This window comes from Haemaphysalis longicornis, unplaced genomic scaffold (assembly GCF_048455015.1).
Source record: "Haemaphysalis longicornis isolate Haplotype H1 unplaced genomic scaffold, Haemaphysalis longicornis Haplotype H1 scaffold_2, whole genome shotgun sequence".
Taxonomy (NCBI): domain Eukaryota; kingdom Metazoa; phylum Arthropoda; class Arachnida; order Ixodida; family Ixodidae; genus Haemaphysalis; species Haemaphysalis longicornis.
The window spans coordinates 285,271,839-285,293,888 of NW_027526295.1; the positions used below are offsets into that span (position 1 = coordinate 285,271,839).

At 46.7% G+C, this 22,050-nt stretch overlaps 1 protein-coding gene across 1 annotated transcript in view; it reads left to right on the plus strand.

Annotated features, from left to right (window-relative positions):
• Positions 1–22,050, plus strand: part of Ints3 (integrator complex subunit 3) — a 43,749-nt gene that overhangs the window by 12,097 nt on the left and 9,602 nt on the right. Inside the window, exons 11-26 of the mRNA XM_077700772.1 lie at positions 33–112; positions 303–394; positions 489–583; positions 647–769; positions 2,039–2,174; positions 3,589–3,646; positions 7,186–7,289; positions 10,896–10,940; positions 12,901–13,120; positions 13,662–13,721; positions 13,914–13,982; positions 14,481–14,556; positions 15,767–15,880; positions 19,406–19,454; positions 19,938–20,108; positions 21,229–21,320. Coding sequence (XP_077556898.1) covers positions 33–112; positions 303–394; positions 489–583; positions 647–769; positions 2,039–2,174; positions 3,589–3,646; positions 7,186–7,289; positions 10,896–10,940; positions 12,901–13,120; positions 13,662–13,721; positions 13,914–13,982; positions 14,481–14,556; positions 15,767–15,880; positions 19,406–19,454; positions 19,938–20,108; positions 21,229–21,320 — 1,584 coding nt within the window. The remainder of the gene's footprint in view (positions 1–32; positions 113–302; positions 395–488; positions 584–646; positions 770–2,038; positions 2,175–3,588; positions 3,647–7,185; positions 7,290–10,895; positions 10,941–12,900; positions 13,121–13,661; positions 13,722–13,913; positions 13,983–14,480; positions 14,557–15,766; positions 15,881–19,405; positions 19,455–19,937; positions 20,109–21,228; positions 21,321–22,050) is intronic.

Sequence of the window (22,050 nt, forward strand, 5' to 3'; positions counted from 1 at the left end):
TCTTTGACCGTTGCCGTGTCTGTTACTCGCAGAGCCTGCCATTCTGGTCATGTACCACTCCATGCGCCCCCACCCGGCCATCACGGCCACACTGCTCGATTTCCTCTGCAGGGTGAGTTCTTCGTGCAGCCTTTTGTGGGGATGTTGGGTGCACGGGGCTTCGCAGCAATTTTCTGAACCAGCGTATTGATCGCACCACCAGTTTTGATGTCGTGCGCACTGTGTCTCACTAGCTTGAAGCTGGGCGTTGCATTGGAGTTATGTGCCCTTGTCACATATCTTACATTTGTCTTCTTTGCCAGATAATGTCAAACTTCTGCAAAAGTTTAGCTGCCCAAGTGAAGCAGGGAATTTACACGTCACTGCGGCAAATCCTGGAGAAGCGAGTGCTTGCGTAAGTTGTCGGCCTTTTGAACGTTGATGTTGTTGTGCACGTAGCCCAGATTGGTGGCTGACGTAATGCGGGCTCGTGCATTGTTGCTTTGCAGGTCTCTGTCTCCCCTGTTCGACAACCCAAAGCTTGACAGGGAACTTCGCACCATGATCAGGGAACAATTCACGGAATTCTGCTCCCCCGTAGAAGGTGAGGGCTCGGGCGGCTGGGCCGGGGTGTTCGGGTGCCTGACGCACGGCCTCCTGTGTGCAGGAAAAGTGGAGGAAGCGGTGCCCATGCCTCCTGGATCGATGATACTGGACGGCAACCACAACTCGGTGATGAACTGCGAGAATGAAGCCCAGTTCAGCGAAGACGAAGACGACATTCCGCTTGGTGAGGAACACCCACTTTCCTCCGTTCCTTTGTGCTGTTCCTGACATGGAGGAACATCGTATTAAAAAATGCTTATTCTCTTTCACAAGCAACCCTGCAGCCTTGCATGTTCTAGAAGGCTAAACAGTGGTATGAAATTCCGGGCCCATTTTTCATTGCATGGTCATCAGTGCAGGCTTTGACTCCTGCGTCCATGTCTCATTACTGCACTAGGTCGCGAAGGGCTGGGGTGACCAACTTTGTATTTGGAGCCAGCCGCTTGCTGCAGCGGTCACCTATTGTTAGTCTGATGTCACACTTTTAAAGACAGTTGTTTTTCTCTTTGTCCAGAAAACTTTGGTCTGTCCGTCTGTCTCTTCGTTGATTCAGCCACCCGGCCAACACTTAAAAGAATTTTGAAATGAAAAGTTTACATTGGCAAAGCCTTCCAAATGACTAGACCTGGTATCATACTTCATGCTTCTTAACATTGTTGAGCAAAAAGGAAACATTACGCATATTTGAGGCAGAATATCCTACAACCTGGTACTAGGCAGTTTACTTTTAATTGCAAATAGATGTGTGCTTGATATTGGCGGGAGAAAATAAAAAAAAAAGCATCGAAAACAACGTTTCGACCCAACAATACAGAAAGTGCTCGCGCCCAACCCTAGCCCTCGTGGCAGCATTCCAAGAAGTCCAACAGTAATGAAAGGCTCCAATAGATGGCATGCGACCAGTAGAATGCAGGAAAATTGAATTGACTTGAGCAAACCTGCACAGTGCTTATTGTGGGAGGAGCGTGACAAGAGGGGTGGGCGGGGGTGGGAGAGACGACGTCGTCTTTCAAAGACATTTGCGATGGAGGCGAAAAGCAAAAACGCCCGTATGTACGAGATTTCGGCGCACGTTAAAGCCCAAGTGGTCAAAATTAATCCGGAGCCCTCCACTACGGCGCGCCTCATCGCCTGCGTTGCGTCGGCGCGTTAAACTCTACAATCAATCAAAATCAAATCAAAGACATTTGCAGCAAAACAAACAGATGAGTAGCCATTTTTTTGCACAGCAAAGGAGAAATTGGGATCTTGGCTTGCTGTCGTGGTGCAGGTATGATTGGTTCTAATGTTACACAATTTTTAAAGCTGCTTTCAACTGCAGCCAAGAAAAAGATGGTTGGAATGCTAGAACATTTTTTTTTCTTTTCTTTTTTCTACTCCATTTCCGTATCTAAAAGAGTAGATGTTTTTGCTTATGGAATGACGTCACTGAAGGTATTTGCTGCTTGTGCAGGCAAGTTGCGCTCCAAGGACATCAAGTTCCAGCCTGTTCGGGAGCCTAGCAAAGCGGAGCAGATGGACATCTCGGAGCACCTCAACCAGCTCAGCGGAGAGATCCGCAAGAAAATCCTGGACCTGCAAAAGGAGAAGTGAGCCTCGTTCCTTAGCACTGTCTCATGGGCCGTCTATCTTTCTCGAGATCTGGGCCCTGAAGATAAGGACACACGATCAAGAAGAGAGGAAAGAGGGGAAGGGAAAGAGGGGACTTGTGACACAGAAGCATGATTGCACACTTTTTGGGTTCTGGAACTCGGGTATTCAAACGTTTTCCATGAACCACCCAGTTACTGGTCAAACTCGTTTGGACCCGATTACTGGGGACAGCCCCCTTCCCCCCCTCCCCTTTCTTCTTGAGAATTTACTTTCTTGTTACCTCGCATAAAAAATGCAGCGGGAATAGAAAAGATACTGCTCAATATGTTTTTATCTTGCATGGTTGCTGATGCCGTCAACCATCACCGTAACTTTATATCACATCGCAGTTTGTGCATAAATGCTAAAAAGGCATTCCAACAAAAACAAAAAACTTTTAAGAGTTGCCGGACATGTGAGTGCGATTGCCATGGCTCACAATTTTAAAATTGCGTGCTTGCAGAACGCCACCTGCTGAACATGTAACAAACCTTGCGTATGCGCCATGAAAGTGCTACGGCGTGCAAACAAAGCACGGAACGTACTCTGCACTCCTTCCATGCTTTGTGCTGTTCTGCGACGGCGCCCTTATTCTATGGTTTTCTTGTTCAGCTGTGTTCGGGCCTTTTTTGTGCTCCTCATGCGCAGTGTACAATGGGCCAATATACAAGCTACACAGCTGGTTTTAAACTGCAGGTGGTGGAGCATCCATTGAAGCTTGTGGAAGCCGTGCAGCTGTGCGGCACTTCACTGTTGACCCAGTGTGTGTATGCTACTGTTGAAAACAAGAGGTTTGGGCAATGAGCAGGGATCACCGTGTGTTTTGTGGGCCCAGATAAGGAAAGTTTCCTGGTGTGGAAAAAGAAGTTTTGCAGTGCCTTGATGGCACGGTAGACGATGCGCTTTGGGCCGACGATGAACATGAAGACTTCAGTGAGGAGGACTGCTCCATGGCAATTAAGGGGATGTTGGCGAATAGGAGGCCGCTAGCCCATTGCAAATAAAGAAGAAATTTGACATATTTTGAGATTTTGACAGCGTTAAGATTTTGATAAGATAAGATTTTGACAGCGCTTCTCTTAGCATCTTCATTGTATGAAATTTCAACTTCTAAAAATCTGTTGCCGAATTTTCTGAAAAGAAAAGTGGGTTCATTACGGGAGTAAATACGGTATGCCCTGCATACGCCTTTATTCAAAGGAGAAAACCAAAGAAATAAAGAGAGAAAACTGTAATGCGTATGCAACTTCTGAGCCAGACAGCATAGGTGAACACACACACCTTCGAGGCGTGCATACAACACACTTCTTTCAAAGCGTGCGCAGCAATCGCCATGCTAACTTCCTTCCTTTGGGATGTTTTTTTCTACAGGAACAGCGAGGTGCAGTGCGAAATAGTGGAAGGCCTTCTCCAGGACATCCTTCGGGAGGTGAGCCCTTTTAACAGCGCAGCTGTTTCTTGGTCGAGGCTTTCATGGGACGAGGCGTGGTAACGCAGTCGCAGTGATGTGGAGGAGAGGGTGTGGCCTAGCGAGGTGGAGAGCAAGCGCCAAGCACACGTGCTGCAAGTTCATGCTTGAACGAGACGCTTGCATGCATAAAGCTTTTCTAAACTACTAGATCTGGTGGCAGTGTTCATGCTTGTCGACATTGCTGAGCAAAAAGAAGACGCATAGAATAGAAAAACCATATTTGAAGCAATACAGCAATACTTAAGTGATATTTGCATTTTTTTTATAAATTAAAAATACATGACTGCTTGATTTTTGCTATAGCAAATAAATATGCTATGAAAAAACAAAAAGTGCTCGTGGCGCCCCCTGGTGGCAGTGTTCCAAGTTCAAAAGTTACAAAAGGCTCCAGTAGATGGCGCGGGCAGCGGAACACAGCAAAAATGAACTGGCATGATCAGGAATCAATCTGCTGGCTTCGAGAAGTTCTATGGAGCTTATACACCTGCCAAATGAGCCTATTGAAAGGAGCCATGAAGAGAAAATAAAACTTCACTTAATTTGAAAAAAAACTAGGATTCAGTATGTCACTCAGCTCCATTACAGCCACAAAAGATGTTTTTTTAACGAAAAAAAAAGCAAGAAGTATTTAAAAACTTTCAAATTTTGCGCCACAGTGACATGTTATGAGCAAGAATGACGTCATACGGGCCAACAATAAAACACAATTTTCAGTGCGTTAACTGCACGTTAGCATTCAAGTGATGCGGTCAAATGGAACTAAAGGCCCCATTACAGACGTCCAGTCATGTGTCGTCGCGACAGGTCAGTTAGCCGGCCGCCAATCGCACAAACAAGGTCCCGTGACGTCATAGAAAAGTTGCGGGAAATTGGCTAGGGGGTCGCGACTGCTTCACACGTTTCTTTCATATCTCCGTTATTTGTTCGAAGATTGCGATAATATTGGTATCATTGTTATCGGGACTAAGCAGTCTTTCTAATAAACTCAACTTGTACTTTGTCTTCATGGCTCTGCTGCTGAGCTTGCGCTGCTGAGCACGAGGTCGCGGGTTCGATTCCCGGCCGCAGCGGCCGCTTTTCTGATGGAGGCGAAAAGCAAAAACGCCCGTGTGTACGAGATTTCGGCGCACGTTAAAGATCCCCAGGTGGTCAAAATTACCGTATTTATTCGAAAATAGGTCGAGCACGAATATAGGTCGACCCCCTAAAAATTGAAGTCGCCGAAAAAAAAAATAATATATTCGATTATAGGTCGACCCATACTTTTAAGAAAAAAAACTTGAGGAAACTTTTTAAAACTCCCATTTATTTACAACGCGGTCACCTCACTGGTCGGAGCCACATACTGCGTCGTCGTCGGAACTTGCGCCGCATGCGCCGCAGTTCATTACCCACCCCCCGCCCCCGACTGGCTTTGAAGGCTGAACGGCCAATCCCGCCTCGCAGCGCAAACTGATGAGGTTTGGTCTGAATATCTTCGCAGGACACTCGGTGTCCTTTCGCACGTTCCTCTTCCACGTGCAGCCGGAGTTTTTTCTCGAGAGCATCGTGCCTCCCACCACGAAACGCACGACGCAGTCCCCTACAAGCAAAAAGTTCGTCCCGCTGTTTCCGCCATCCCCTGATCACCTTTCCATTAACGACTAACTCTCGCTGAGCGGCGCAGTTGTTCAAGTTCTCAGCAAACAGGATCACCCGGCGCTTAAAGTCCGACGTGACATCGCGAAATGCGCACGAGAAAAACGTTGTGTGCGGAAATCACAACGAAGCAAACACAAAGAAAGCACATGAAATGGAGAACGGGAGATAGTAGAGACAGCGAGCGAAGCAGGCAACGCCGTTCCGTTCACGAGGTGGCTACGCTAGGTGGCGAAAGTCACCTTTACCCCCACCTCGCGCTAGCCGCTACCGCGGCTCCGAAGTCACCAAGCCAAGCCAATCTGGCTCTCTAGCCAGTACCCCAGTACGTAAGCTCGCTCGTGCGGTTCGGCCGCAGGTAATGCGCGATAGCCGGCAGTGACTGTGGGTGGTTTTCTTACGCTGATTGTTTTGTTATTTTTTCCTTTATTTTCTTGCCTGTCTTTGTTCTAGATGCTCCGCGCTGCCGCCTCAAATTGAGGAGCGCCGGGCGCGACTGAGAAACGGATCGCTCGGTGCGCTCGCCATTTTTGATCACGACTATAGGTCGAGGTTCTTCGGTCACGATTATAGGTCGACCCTCAATTTTTAAGCACATTTTCGGAAAAAAAAGGTCGACCTATATTCGAATAAATACGGTAATCCGGAGCCCTCCACTACAGCGCACCTCATCGCCTGCGTTGCGTCGGCGCGTTAAAACGCTACGATCAATCAATCTTCATGGCTCCTTTAAGTGCCCTTACGGTGAGTGCACTTGGCTCCCCGAATGACATTCCGCCTGTGCACTGCGAAATGACCAATTAACGTGCTCTTGGCCGTGATGTCAGTTGTGATAACTGTCATAAATATTCTGGAAATTTACTTGAAATTACCCCTTTTTGTCACGCAAGAAACAATGTCAACACTTCGTTGTGTTTGCATTGTTCAATATGGCAGTCGCGTCTCTCATAAGTTCACAAAAAACATTACCATGTCATCGGTGACTGAATGTTGGTGGTCATATCTTCACGGTTATTTGCTGCGCAGTGAATCCCAGCAGCATTATCATCGAGAGGAAATTATCAGAGAGTGTAGATTATAACATAAAATGCTGAAACGGGAACACAAGCACCTACACGAATGACGCAGAGAACAGCCACCATGGAACAAGACCCCACCACGCATTGCTGGCACGTCATTGGGCGCTTTGCTTGTTTTTCGTCGCTGCTTCTCTTTCTGTAAAAATAGGTAAACAATGTATCTATAAATAACTTTTAACATAAGTTATAGTCATCAAAACGCTCATTGTTTTATGTTATTTTTATCAATTTTCGGACCCCTGCTGACGAGATCACTGACTCTGCGAGCTAACCCGGGTAAAGTGTGTTTCGGGAACACGCTCAGCTTAAATTAAATTGTATTCTTGGAAAATGTCACTCATGTTTGCCATTAGGTGCTCCCAAATGACCTTTTAGCCGTGTACACTCCATTTAAGTGCACGTTGGACAGGGGTATTAGCCTTGCGATTAGGGAATGTCAGGCAGCTGCGCTGTTAACATCAGCATTTGCGATGTTAAATCAGTAAAGCTGGGCTGATGTTTTGATCTTTCTAGAACCTGGTCTGGAAGTGCATGTTGCTTGTGGGGCTGATCTGTATCAATACGCTATTTCTACCTCAGTGCATAGAACTGTCATTTGAGCACAGTGTTGTCAGCTGGGGGGTGCCAACACGCTGTACATTTCTACCATAACAGTTTCGTGCAATAGCATTGAGCTTTAACCGAACCCTGCCTGCTTCCTTTCTCTGCCACCTTGTTGAGCCTGCCGTAAAACTGAGCGCACTGCCTTGTAGAGTGCTGCAGCGTCTCTTTCTTTCCCAGGAGGACTTTGACCAGGACGCTGCCACCTCCCTTGGGACCTGCCTTGCACAGATCTTGGACAGCGAATTCACCAGGAAGCTCTTCCCACAGGAACTGGACGACGAGTGAGTTGTGCTACTGTGATCGGGCGTGTGCTCGTTCTGTGGCCTTTTGGGGCATGTTGAAGCGCATCTTGGGCTGAAATGTACTTGTGTTCACAGTAATGGTACATGTGAAGTGGTTACGTAATCAGTGGCTTTTCTTTTTTTTTTTGTCATAACACTGTGTTTAGCAGCTGGAAAAACTGAAATACCGTGCTCGCCCAGGTACTTGGCAAAGGTCACCAAGCTGTGAGCAATGGTCTTGAAGTGCATTAAAGGAGTACTGACGTGAAATTTCAAAGCTGGGATAATCATGTAAAAAGCGTCCTTTGTATATGGAGATATCTTCCAGGGTGTTTCGACAGTAACCGTTAAGTGTAACGCATTTTAAGTCAGTTGTAATCTTTGCACACCCGAGGAAGCTCATATTGGATACCTTTTTGACATCGGCATCAGTATGCCGTGTTGAGCACCTCGCCCCAAACTGCGGTCATCAGGGCTCCTGTCATATATCCAAGGTGCTGGATGGTGTTGGCACTCGCTGCTTTGCCTCGTGTTTGTTTTGCTTTTAACCACAGCATCCCTACCGCATTATACACATGCACCGGCATTACACTCCACCACAAACTGAATTGTCAGGTTCTCCCGCCCCCTTGCCACATCCTGTCACCAGAGGAGGCACATCATCCAAGCGCATACCTTGCCCCCGCGCACAATCCTACAGCAGCCCCACCTGTTTCCCCCTCCCCACTTCCCGCACTGCGGTGCACAGAACATGCACTTCCGTGCCCTCAGCGAGTGCCCCGAGGATCCCCTCCCAAAACCCCAGGCCTCAGGCCTGGGAGCAGGCCATGCGGAGCTCCGTGGTCTCAGACCAGGTGCTGGTCACCATAGAGTTTCTTACAATATAACTAGAGGGGAAACTGGCGCTGCGATCGTACGCCTCAATGGGCATGATGGGTAGTTGTGGATTCGGATTGGCGCTTGATGGCTCAGGGAACTTACTATGGATTACAGGCAGTTTCGTTTTCCTTTTGGATTTGCATGAACGCATTTGCCTAGGCGGGGTGTTGGGAGGAGTGATCAAAAATACGTTTCTCCTTGAATTGCATGCCTCGCGTGCACTGACGCCGCCCTGAGCGGAATGGTTTGCAACCAGAGTTGCGAATTGGGTGGGTTATCAATGCATTGCCGCACAGCGAGCATGAAAACATAAATGACGGCGCTCTGTGCGGCGAAGTTGTCTGCTAATTAGGAGTTGCGGCGCTGCTCATTCGGCAGAGCAATGTATTGTCAAAGCTGGCGACGGTTGCGAATCGCTTGGAACAGCCACACCTTTCGTGCGAACGCCGGCTCCTACGGTGTAGAACAGCAGCACCGGCGGCTGATAGGAACGCAGCTTGATGGATGTCACTAATTCACGCAAGAATAACTTCTCCAAAGGTAATCGGTTTCTTTTTTCTTATGAGCACAAAATTTCTCTTACTATTACAAACCACCAGCGCCGAAACTTTTACAAGTAGTTTTTAAAGAAGTCCGCGTCCTGCTGTAGTTGGCGGAAAATGGCAAACCTGCTCCACAAACCTCCTCGACTCCGCGTCTGCTTTTTATTTAAACGCGCCGTTTTATTTTGTACAAAACCGGTTTTTCGTCACTAACTTTTTTGTTTGCCATGTAATTTGTAAACGGAGAACCGGGCAATGAGAGCTTTTTTGTCAAAAAGCACAATTTGCGCAGCCATAAGCCCGTTTTGATCCTACGCAATCCGGTTCCAAAACTACCCATCATTCCCATTGAAGCGTAAGCGCCGCTGCCATGTTCGCGTTGACACTAGCGCCAGTTTCCCCGCTAGTTATTTGTATGAAACTCTATGCTGGTCACCTCCCGAGGCTTCCAGGTCGCGGAGGCCCGGTGGGCAGCCACCGCCGTCCCATAAGGGGGAGCTTTTCGTGTAAACGTTATCTCTCTCTCTCTCTCTCTCTGGACACCTTGTGTGACAGGTTACAGTTTTGGACCTGACGCGCGCGTCCAGACTGGCCATTGGGCAACAAGAACAGTGACGTCAAGAGCGCTGGCCTGCCATAGCGGCCGCCTCAATGTTCCTTTCATCTGAACCAAAACTGACACAAATAATTGAGGCTGTGAATAACTATCTATGCTGCAGTCGACCATCTAATGTGCCATTCCACGATTGCTGGGCTGGTAGGCACCCATAGCAGCGAAAAAACATAACGTGAAAATTTCTCCTAATAACTTCTTTAAATAACAGGAACACCACTGGAGCGGACAATAACAGCACTGGAGCGGAGAGCTGGCGGCAGCTCACATTTTGGGCGCACACTGGAACCGGATTCAATCGTTATATCCGCTATCGCAGCACTGGAGCATAGTAATAAAAGGTTTATTTTGCCATAGAAAGCATAGAAAAGTGGACGGTGCCATAGTTGTTTTTCGTTATATCCAATATATTGTTATACATGGTAACGTTGACTGTACATGCACACCGTCTGCCCTTGACACATGGCACAAGCTTGTGTGTTGGCTTTTCTGCATAACATCGAAGCTATGCGAAAAAGCCTTGAGTGTTTGTGGCAAAATTGAAAAATTTTTTGCACTGATGCAGTGGACATAAAAATCGATTGATTGTGGGGTTTAACGCGCTGACGCAATGCAGGTGATGAGGCGCGCCGTAGTGGAGGGCTCCGAATTAATTTTGACCACCTGGAGATCTTTAACGTGCACATAAATCTCGTACACATGGGCGTTTTTGCTTTTCGCCTGGACATAAAAATCAATAAGCCCCGTAAACTTGACTTGAGTATAAAGTGATTTTATTTTTTGCACCCACTAGTGCCAATGTGAAAGAAAAGATAACATACAAAACATTGGTGTCTCCCCGAGCTTCAGTAGTTCAAGTTGCTTTTCCCATCAGTATTTTACTCAGTTTCGATAACCTGCCATATTTGAACGATTCTAATGCACCCCCAAATGTAACGCGCAGGTAAGTTTACCCAGGAAAGTTCAAAAAATAACTTGAAGCTGATGCTACTGTGCAGATGTAAAAGCTGTGACACCGCGTACTTGGCGGAAGATAATTTATTTGGTGCACGCAGCTGTGGCGGCAGAACCTCTTGTGCTTCAGAAACTTGCTTATCCACCTCTTTCTGCCATTAAAGATGGAGCGGGGAACATTTAAAGCGTTTGCAATTTTAAGCACTTGACCCATTCGAGGAATGGGCAGAATGGGTATGCTAAAATTTACTCGTGATGTTGACAGATTGTTTTCAGTTGGATTGAGTTGGATTTCTGGAGGAATTAGTGTCCATTTGGAAGCTGCTGGGCACTTTGAGGCTGGTTTCAGTTTTGAGCCCGATTGTAATGTGCACAAAAATTTGAAGGCTAGTCTTAGCGAAAAAAGTTGTGTGTTAGAATTGTGCAAATACAGTAATTTGTCATGAGCAGTATTCACAAGAAATCTGCTCCAGGTTTCAAGGAAAGAGGTTTCGATGCATGATATTCCGAATACAGGCATACGTATGTGCACACATACACCATGTTTAGTTAAAGGACACTGGCAAAGGTGTTTTAGACAAACTTTGCAGCTTAGCCATTCTTGTCTATTTTTTGCAGATCCATCGAGGAGTCTTTAGGGACACCACTGTTTGTCATCTTCAGGTGAGACTCCCTTTTATGTTCACCTGTATTGCAAAAGAAGGCTGAATTAGAATCCAGCAATTGTGCTGCAGTCAGTTTAGTTTAAAACAGGCGATGAAGAATGCGTCGGCCTGGGGTGTCGAAGGACAGCAGGAATAAAGCGCCATCTGGCAGCACACCACAAGTGGGGCACCTCGTGACTGTTTAAACATTGCTGCTACCTCCTTGCTGTTCATCGTTTTGCTGGCTGGCAAGTGGCCCTGTGCTGCAAACATTGGGGGAAGGGTAGATAGCGGTGGCTTTGCCTTCTGGGGGCAGATTGAGCCAAGTCTCGTTGCAGCTAAAACAAAAGGGAGCTAAATGAACACATTTCATGTAGAAGCCTCTTCCAGGATACAAGAATGTTGCTGCTGCTGGTCACAAAAATGTTTTGTTACGTTGTTTTGTTTTGACGTCGTTTGATTTTGTCTGTGCAGTGTCCTGTGTTGACGTCGTTTGTTGTTGTCTTGACTCCTCATGCAAGGTTGGAAAAGATTCTTTTCTCCAACAGGCATCAGAGGTGGTACTTCAGTGTGCGCGAGTTTGTCACGTTGAAATCAAGCTTTATGTGCACAATGCCATTGCGTGTATTGACGCAAGCCTGGGGCCACTGTTCTGAAGCACAGCCATCCACGTGTTTTACTGCACTAGGGGTAATAGTGCCATCTCTCAAAAACCTGTCAATTGTTAGCAGTTTGAAGCTTCAGCAAAAGTGGACAGGATAAAGGAGGGGAGAGGAGGGTGAGGTGATTTCACTTCAAAGCAAAAATGTCACACAACTGGAATCACACTGTTAAGGCCGACCTCTATGCAGCAAAATGTCGGCAAAAAAGCGGCAAACGACGCGCAGCGGCAGCCGCTCCACCGGCGGCGTCGTAAATACGGCTGTTCGCTCGCGACCTACGCGAGCTAGATGTCGAACGCGTGGCGGCAAACGCGTGGCGGCTAATGCACGGCGGCAAACGCGCGGCAGCAAACGCGCGGCAGCAAACTCGCGGCAGCAAATGTGTGGCAGCAAACGCGCAGCGGCGAACGCGACCGGAAGCGGCAAACTGTATTTTGAAGCCGCAGCTAATCGCAGCTTTGTACTTCCTGTCTGCACAGAGCGCCTGCGCACTCGGCAGCCAAAGAGCAGGCGCTCCTTTCGCGCCTTTTCCAGGTAGTTGTATCTCTTGCACAGTAAGCATGGAGACGAGACTCCATAAGAGAAGAACACAGCGGCGGCGGGTAGTTGCCATTTATAGTATACTACGGTGTGCAAAAGTGTAGTCGAAATGGAGAAGTTGAGCGCGTGAAACTGCAAGTATCTGCAAAGCAAAACAAGAGCAAAGCAAAACCACTGAGCAGCTTCACCCATTGTTGCCATTTGGAAATGTTTGTGCGCTGACTATGAAGCCACTCTCGAAAAAAAGCTTGTAGAATAAACAAATAGGTAAATAAACATTATTTCAGGTGTTTATATCAAGTCTGATTACATCCTAGTTAGGTTTTGTTGAAGACAAATTGTGAGCAAAGTTATATTTACGCACATGTTGTTTTGGATTTTACATCTGGCAACCTTGATGCAAGCAGCTCGCTCGGCGGCGACGTTCGCCACATCATGTTGCATGGAGGTTGGGGTGGGTGAAAACTGAGCGGCGCGTCAAACTGTGGCAGCCGCCGCGCGAACTTCGCCGAGAAATTTCGCTGCAGGGAGGTCGGCCTTTATGTAGATCCCACCACACCAATCTGAATATTGTCTTTCTCTTTCTTTCTTTCTTTTGTTAGGGCAGATAAAAACAGAAATGCCTTGTGCCCCACCCTGGATGCACTTATGAAAGGACACCAGGCAGTGCAGTAATCCACGGCTGCCATGGAGTGTGCTTTATGTCCCGGGCATGTGCTGTGTGTAACTCTGGATTTTCCTCACTCGTTTCTTTCTTCTTTCTCTTGGGCCCCGCAGAAACCTGTGCCAGACGCCCGAGGAGGACCCCAGCCGGCAAGCGCAGCTTATGCTGCTCTGGGAGCTGGGGCAGCACCAGCCTCGGCTCGGCTACCGGCTACTGTACTTTTTGCGGGCCTCGGGCAGCGCCAACGTCGGCAGTGTGCCTGGCTACACGTCGTACCGGGACTACGCCCGAAGTCATCACGCCCTCTCGTCGTGCCTCCTTCAGGACCTCAAGGTTTGGCTCACCTCGTGCGGGGAGCATTTTCTCGTGCTTTTTCGTGGGAATGCCACAATGTCTGGCTTCCAAGCCTGGCTTCAATGTGTGGGTGCCTATAACGTGAAGGTGATATTTAGGAGGGCTGTGCACCAAGAAATCTGCTTCCAAATAGGCTAGCTGGCCAGCCAGCGTGTACGGTGCCAGCACCACAGGTTGTGAAGAACAGCTTACTTCATCCATTTACTTTCTGGATGCTGCCATAAGCGGTGCAGGGAAATGGAGTTCAGGCAACTACGTGTCATGGTAATGCGCCTGTGCATCCTGCAAAAAGGAGCAGAGTGTTGCAGCTTCGCATCTGTCCCAAGTGGCAGGTCTTGAATAATTTCTTATAATGCAGACAGCCAGAAGTGTGCCGTCTTTAGGTGAAGTGAAGACCCTTGTGTGCTTTCTCTTTCCCTCTTTAAATTGCTCTCGCTACTTTTTTTTTTTTTCTAATTGTCGTTTTCATTGCAATGGATTACCCAGTATCTGTACTTTCCCTTGGCTTGACTCTTTGCAGCTCTGCCAAGACGACGACGTTCGGCTCTTTTGCTACTTGATTCCCGAAATCTACACCCAGGTATGCTGCACCCCATCACAGTGATTGTTACGGCGGTAACAGCAGCAAACAAATTCCTTGTAGTTTTTGCACTCGTGCATGCAAGGTTTGGTCAGGAGGAACAGTATCCAGAACTTTTCACCCATTGGAAGCCTTGGTCCAAGCTTGAATGCTGGCCTAACCTCCTTCTGCCTTCTTTTTTCTCTTTTTCAGTTCCCAAACGTAGCCATTGGCAATGCCGACATCCTCAACCTTATTGTGTCTTGCATCGACGCATTACAGGTGAACTGCTTTCTTTTTTGAGTTGACAAGAGCACAAGTTTTCAGCGTGTCTGTCACTCACACTAGGTTTTTTTTTTTTTTGCTTTTGTCAAAAATTAAAAGCAACAATGAACGTAGCATGGCATCTGCCATTGTTTCGACAGAGTTCTCGACAGCTTGGCAGTGGGCCCAGCTTTGACGGCATCAGCCCAAATTTTAATCGTAGTGAAGGTTCTTTGTGTGTCTCTGCTAAATGTGACACCTGTCTGTCCAGATCTTGGTGTGAATCACAGAGATCTGCTTGTGGGGAAGTACATATGCTGCAGCTGTATCACAGGCATCTGTTTCTGAAATTGGTGTGGTCTCTGTCGTGCTAGCTGGGATCAGTATGGCATTTCAGTTCTTTCACGGCACATGATGTGCAGTGATTTTCCCACACAAGGATGGAAAGAGGCTCGGGGGAAGATGCGTGATGATTAGGACAATGCTAATCATGGTGTATGTTGTGCGTGGATGCAGCTCCAGGACCTCGTGTGCCACATCCTCCAAGGCAACATGGTCATGTTCCGGAAAGACTCGTTCATCTCCATACTGAGTAAGGGAGGGCTTTCACATTGGCTGCTCACTAACACTGCTGCTGGCAGCGCATTCAGCTAAACGGCCTGTCTTCCTGCGTGTAGAAGTGTAGAAGCTTGCAAAAAAGAATGCAGGTGCCCAGTTCTTGCCATGTGGCTTCATCTTTTGCCACTGTTTCAGTCTGGTGTCACAGTGGGTGTGCATTCCAACTGCACTTTGAAGATTTGTAAATTGCAGCTTTGCAAGTATGTAAAAAATATATGAATGAGGGAGGAGTCTGGTGGGGAGATTGATAGCCTTCCAGCAAGCATTTGATTTTAAGAGAACATGCAGCTTAACCTGCAAAGAATCACTTCTTATGGGAAAAGGTGTGGAAAAAGATGACGACACTGAATAGAAAATACACACAGGATGCCACGCTCAGTATTTTCTATTCTTTGTGAGTCACCGTATTTTTCCGCACCTTTTCCCATAATGTATAAACACCAACTCGCCCAACTTTCCATCGTGCTGGATCAATTTGTATCATGGCATTGTTAACATCACTGCCACTAATTAGATTACCGATTACTTGTGAGCAAATTAAGAAATCCTTCAAAGAAATCTAAAGACAGGTGTTAGAGAACCATTTGGACGACAATAGTGTGCAGTGAGGAAGTTACCTTGAAGTTTTACTGACGAAATTTTGTAGCTGTGTTATTACCGAAAATTGCTGTATTATTTCAAAGAAAATAATATTTCAGGCAAGCTACACAGTTTGCCACCACATCAAAGTGTAATGATAAAGTAAACGGTGAAAAGCTCGGGCTTCATTTGTGCGCTATGTCTCGGTCAACCTAAGCATGTTGAGTGACTGCTGCTTTATTTTAATCCAACGATGGAGTCAGACCGAGTGCTTTGTTCCGAATGGATCATACTTTAAAGTGCAAACTTTTTAAAAGATTCAGAGAACAAGGTGCCTAGGTACTCACCAAAACTGTTTGGTTGCAAACACTGTTCAAAATTGGCGGATGCCGTCATGAAGGCACTCTTTTTTTTTTTCTTGCACTATTTTGAGATGTTTTGTATATCCTGAGAGCATTTCTGTTTTGGTGAAACCAGAAATCTTTGATTTCACCCGAACAGAGTTTACTGTGGTGTAAGCAGTGGCACTGGTGGGAAATTTGCTCAGCCGTGTTGGCTGCATGGTGCTGTCGAGTGTTGTGCTGACTGTCCCTACATGCACCCAGATGCGAGCTTGGAGTGGGAGACCTTTGAGCAGTTCTGCCTGTGGCAGCTGATAGCAGCGCACAACATCCCGGTCGACTATGTCCTCCCCATTCTGCCCAAGCTGGAATTCCAAGGTGAGCTCAGCAGGGTGGAGCTTCTGGCCACGGGAATGTGGGCCTGAGTTTTTGTTCCGTGAGAGCGAGGAGAACAGCGTGCCTTGCTTATAGAAACAAGGTGCTGTCATTGTGCTTTGCAAATGCGTACACTCAAAAAAGGTGCTTGCTTACTTCCACAATCCAAATTCTTCAAATCTTCACCTTTAAGGCTAATTTCTCTTTACTCTGGCTTATTTTATGGTCGAAGCTTGTTATAACCAACATAAAGTGGTGTATTTTGAAGTGAAGTGAAGTGGAAGCTTATTTCACGTGTTTAAAAAGTGCGTACAAATACGTAATACAGAAGGAGGCCCCATTGTCAAAAAACTGTCGGGGGGACCTCCTATGAGAGAGTGCGTCAAAAAACAGCATTAGAGGAGGTAGCGAGTAAACTATGTATCAACAGGGAAGGGGCAGGAACAGACAGGGAACAATATACAGTCAAACCTCGCAATAACGAAATCCCGCGGGTACGAAATTCCCGCACCAACGAAATATTTTCGCATCCCCGGCGAACGTCCATAGACGCCCATGTATTTTATATCTCACGGCAACGAAACGTTTTTGGAAACTGATCCCGCGTTAACGAAATTCGCTGCAAGTTTGGTCGGCATTTTACCTACCCATTGGAGGTTAACTGTGTCCAAAAAGTGCTCAAATGCTTTTTTTTTTTTTTTTTTTTTACTCAAAGCGTGTAAACTTCTGCCACAGCACGCTTGCATGGCCGCCGCCATGTTTGTTTACAAAAGACCGCGCAGCCGGCGGCCGTGGAGGCAGCCTCGCAGCGGCACCACCAGGGGGCGACACATGACGACTCAAGTCACGGCTTTGGCTTGGGCTACACTAGCCCACTACCACTGAACAGTGCGCGTGCATTTGTTGTTTGTATTCGGTGATTGGCATGTTTGCTGTCGGTAAGATGCCTTCGCCAGCCCAGAAGTGGAGGTTTTTATCGCTACGAGATAAGGCAGCCATTGTCACCCAAGTCGGTGGCGCAAGTGGAGGAAGGGAGTATAAAGGGAGGATAGCGCCGACGAGTTTGGAAACGCCTGCAGCCCTCTAAACCATTTTGAAAAGCAAGGATCCCACCAGTTCTCAATGGCGCACATGCACAAAGCAAAACAGTGACGGCTGTGGCCTTTCTGGACGTCAACAAAGCGGTGCTCACTTACTTTTCTAAACAGTATTCGTGCAACGAGGTGCCACTCTGTCTGGCAAAGTTCGTAAACAAAAGAAGCTGGGCTTCGCTTGCATGATCGGACATACTCAGTGCCGAGGGCCAGGGCGAAAAACGTGCAGAGAAGGTGAACCCACGGAATGTTTTGGATGTGTTTGACACGATCTCGTCGTTCTTTATCGCGTACGACGACTAGCATTGATTCACTTGTACAGTGAGAGCTGAACTGTGACGTTGGCTGCAAGGTAATGCTCACGAAGTTATATAACCGACTTTAGGGAATAAATGTTTGGTTTGTGGCCGATTTTCCGGTCATTTATGTTTCATTCTCGCGCCAGCGAAATTCCCGCAAAAGCGAATTTTCTGGCTTTCTCTGGCGGTTTTATTATTGCGGGGTTTGGCTGTATATAAATTCAATGATTGCAATAGAAACAAATTCATATCAAAGACTAAAGCAAATGACAACAGAAACACTGCAAAAAGTACAATTACATGGCAGACAGTTTTCTATGTTACGCCAAAGTCGATAATAGAAAACATTTCACTTTGTTTCGAAATAAATTGGCAGAGCGAATCGATTTAAGAGGGGTGAGTAGTTCATTCCGTATTGAAATGGCTGCGAATACGGTAGTTTGTTTGCCGTAGTTATATTAAAACTTCGATAGAATTAGGTTATTCTGTTCTGAGAAACAGGTGCTGTTGGCGTTAAAAAACATCAACTGGTCCATCCAGTTGTGGATAAACTCATTATTTCTGCCGTGAAAGAGCAGAGTCCACATTTTTATTGTATATTTAAAAAGAAGGGGTAGGATTTGAAGCTTGAAATATAAATGTTGTGCAGAGTCTCTCGGATGACTGAAATTAATTGTCAAATATTGTCATATATAACAAACTAGGTGGCAAGTTTTTAGTCATGCGTAATTTCTGTATAAGCTATGCATCCATAATGAAGCCAGAAACTTGCGATGCTATGGTATCGAGGCAAAACAGTGCAAAAAAAAAAAAAAAAGACAGGGACAGAGAGAGATACACGACAGGGACTGTGCTGACCAACATGCACCAAGATTATGTATCAACACGCCCAGTTTTCCACATTAACTGTTGTGTCAGTTACAGCGAGATAATTTTTATCACCACATGGTTGAAAATAACATTGAAAGAATTTTCAAAGACAATCATCTGAATGCTCAAAAAGTAAAACCTGCGAGTGTTTTTTTCTCCCTCCCCTTCCCCATTTTACCTGTTTTCGAATACTATACCTTTGGCTGTCGCGAGTATCGGCTCTTGTTGGTTAAAGGTCTAGCACCACAACACGTCAAAGTGGGAAGTGTCGAAGGAAAACAACAAATAACAGGCAAGGGGGTTATTGTGACAAGACAGCAGCTGGCTCCAAGTGAGTGGCATGGCAGATGTTGCGCAAAAACCCCTTGCACCTGCATTTCTCCACGTCGAAAACAGGCAGTGATTTAATATACGACATTCAAATGAAATCGCAACATTTTTAGTGCGGGTGTTTTTATGCAAGTGTATTAGAAATGTGCCTCAAATGTCGTTGTTGCTGCTTACCGTGAAAGGCGTGGAACTAAAAACATAATGCTTCTAGGTCACTGAAGCCTTGCAGTAGCTGCCATTGTGCATATTCAGGCTCCTGTTGCACTGCATGCTCATTTCCTATTGAATGCGCAACAACCTTCACGTGTACTTTGATAACAAATACCAAAGTACTATTACAAATAAATTCTTTCTTCAGGTGCTGTGTTGTCACAATGAGGTTTGGCTGTGCAAGTATCACAGGTCGAAGAAATGTTTCATTTATTGTGGTGACCACCCACCCTGTTTACCGTTCTTTTTGCATGATTTAATACCTGCAAAATTGCATCTCAAATGTTATGATGTCTGCCTGACATGTGAAGTAACAGGCCAAATGTTTACTTATAGCTTTCTTAGCTGAGAGCTCCTGTTCACAGAACTGCACTGTTGTAAAGGTTGCTTCATTTTAGGCATGAATTCTGTTCAACTCATTTCTGCATAAAAAGGTTATCGACATGTTTATTAAGTACCAGTTATTTTTGTTGTTGCACATGTTTTGCGGTGTAATGGGGGGTTTAATGTCATGCTCATAGCTGCGCCAATTCTGGTGCTGGGGGCTTAAGGTTACTGGGTCAGCCCTTACTTTTAGTTATAACAAATTTCAATTTTTTCAGGTTCATTTTCTGATTTCAGGTTTCAGTTACAAATGGCACACTTTGGCTACTCATCTTTCTTCATCCAGCGATTACTGTGCATGCAAATGTGCGTTAATCTTCTCTTCTGCCAATTTTATGCAGCCCATGCGGAGGCCCTGACAAGTATCCTGTTGCTTCTGAAACAAGAAAGGTGAATAACGTCACAACACGCTACATTACTTTTTCAGCAACAACAAAAAAAGGTTTTCGCATGATGAGCTTTATATTTCAGTTGCACTTCTCAGGCCTTTAGTTCTTGTTGTTTGCAGTCAATTTCCCTTGAACTGCCAGTCACTGCCAGAGTTCAGGCAAGTGCTATTGATTAGGGAAAAGTGCTTGACTCCGTACAACTTAGGCCACTGAAAACATTTCCTGTTCCCTCCCGGGGCCACAAACGAGATTGATGTTCGATGGCCATTCACGGTTTGTCGTAGAAGTGTCTTGCCACATTTGACATTATTGCCATTAGACAGCAGGCTCCTCCCTTTTTTCCCTTGAGCCCCACCTCATCTGTTTCCTGGGGAATCGTGAACCGAGGGGGTTGAGCCTGTTGTTACCTCAGTTCACTGTACAAAGACTCCTCTGGGCGGGTCGTAGCGGTGGAAGTGAAAGCGGGGCGCGTGCCCGTGCCCAGGCCCTCGATGGAGCTGCTGAAGCACATCCTGTGCCGGGACGTGAAGAGCAATGACCTCTTTGTGGTCTCCATCCTCAAGTACTGGACCCAGGAGCACGAGGTGCAGCTCTCCGAGCTGGTCGGCTCCCTCTTCACCAAGGCGGGGGGAGGCTCGGCCGCCAAGCGCAAACGGTGAGGGAGGAGGCCTCTACCGGTCTGGCTGGGCACAGCTGCGTCAGGGCATGTGCGAGCGGATAACCTGGTTGCCATGCTGCCTGGGTACCATGGAGAGCTGCATGTTTGTTCGTGTGTTGGGATAGCATATGCAAGCAGATATGGCATGTGTGTGTTTTATGTGTGAGCACATAATAACGTGGTTACCGTGGTTACCGTTCTAGCTCACATAATGAACACATCCCCTACATCAGCTGCAAGAAGTTTTGATCTTTTTAACCCTCACGTCATGAATGCACCCCTATTTCCAATCATAAGAATGCATGCAAAAGCAGCAGTTTGCGGAACGCTGCTACTATGTTTGCTGAAACACAGCTACCTCCCTGTGATCACCTCTCCTGCCATGAGCACAGCGCCTGTTGTCAGATCCCTTTGGGACCATGCTGCACCGCACCGCATTCCTGTGATGGGCAAACGCTCTGTGTGAGAAGTCTTCATTTTTTAAAGAAAGCTGCTTTTAATGCACACTAGAAGCTGGTTAGGTTAAGGGAGTCACTTGTGTAACAATTTGGTAATGAACACTGGCCATAAGTATGCAAGACTTTATTTCATGGTGCTGTGAAATTGGTGAACTAATTTTGAAAAGTTGCTCTTGCCATTTGCAAGGAACTAAAAAGTTGAAATTTCAAACGGGGGGAAAAAAAAGTGAAAATACTTACCTCACATCATGAACACACCCTGAATATAAATCAATTTGAAAGGGTACAAAAGGGCATTTGCTACGCGAGAAAATATTGTAGGCAATGTTTTACACTGTACATTGTTTATAATGATTGTCTCTGAACAGTACTCATGGTATGCGCACTTGACTTAATTCAGACTATGTTTAGCAACCAAGTCCAATTGTTTGAACAAGATGCAAAGCACGAGTCTAACTGTTTGAAAAAGACACAAGGCAGATATCATGAAATAAAAAAAAAACAACAGTGTTTTGCATCTTGCACCAGGCAAAACTGAACATTCGCATATGCCTGGTCCTGACTGGGGTCCCATTGCATCTTGTGGTGGTTTTACAAAGGATGAATCCTTGCTTTCTCTCTGGCGATGGCATCCCACACGGATTGCCCCTTCCATGCAGGCAACCCCTTGCTGGCAAGAACCAGGGTCCCGCCCCCGAGCAGACACTAGCCCACCTCGACCAGCTGCGGCAGCACTGCAAGCAGACCTCATGTGAGCCACCGGTCCTTCCTTGAAAACCCCCTTCTGCTCTAATGGACCTTTGTCCAGTAGCGGTCTGCACATGGGCGACTCTCGCACCCAGCATCCCCTCACTGCCGGTCCACCACTCTCTCCAGGCAGCGTAGAAAATGCGCCCATCCTCAGCGTGCTTTTTGTGTCGAACTGCTACTGTCTTCTAGTGGCATGCCTTTTCTTTCTTTTTTTTTAATACCTACTGTTTTGACAACCTACAGTGAGTGTGTTAGTGTGCACACACAAAAAAGGGCTTTGAAACAAAAGAGGCAGGGACGCTTGAAACTGAACACTGTGTGAGCATGAAGCTGCCAGTGAGGCTGTCAAAAAAGATTGTGAAAAAACCATTGTGGGAAAAGGCCATTGTGGAGTGTGCACCTGGCCTTCACATGAAAGAAAAGGGTTGGGGAAGCACAGGAAGGAGTGGCAGGTGCACCGACTTCTTGCGTGCGGGATGTCTTGGCGGCGTTCCCGCCTGGAGCTTTAGGGCGCCGTGCCAGCTGCTTGGAAAAGGTTCACTGCTGACACAGAGTGAAGGCTGGCTGTTGGGGCACATGCATCTGCTGCCATGGTGACTCGTAGGGTGGGCACAGTTGCGTAATGCAAGCACCTACCACAATAATCATCAAAATTCTTTTTTTTTTCTTTTTTTTTTTCCCCTGTGCACGTAGAGTGCAACCCGACTCTGCCAAAAACGAAATTGTGCAGA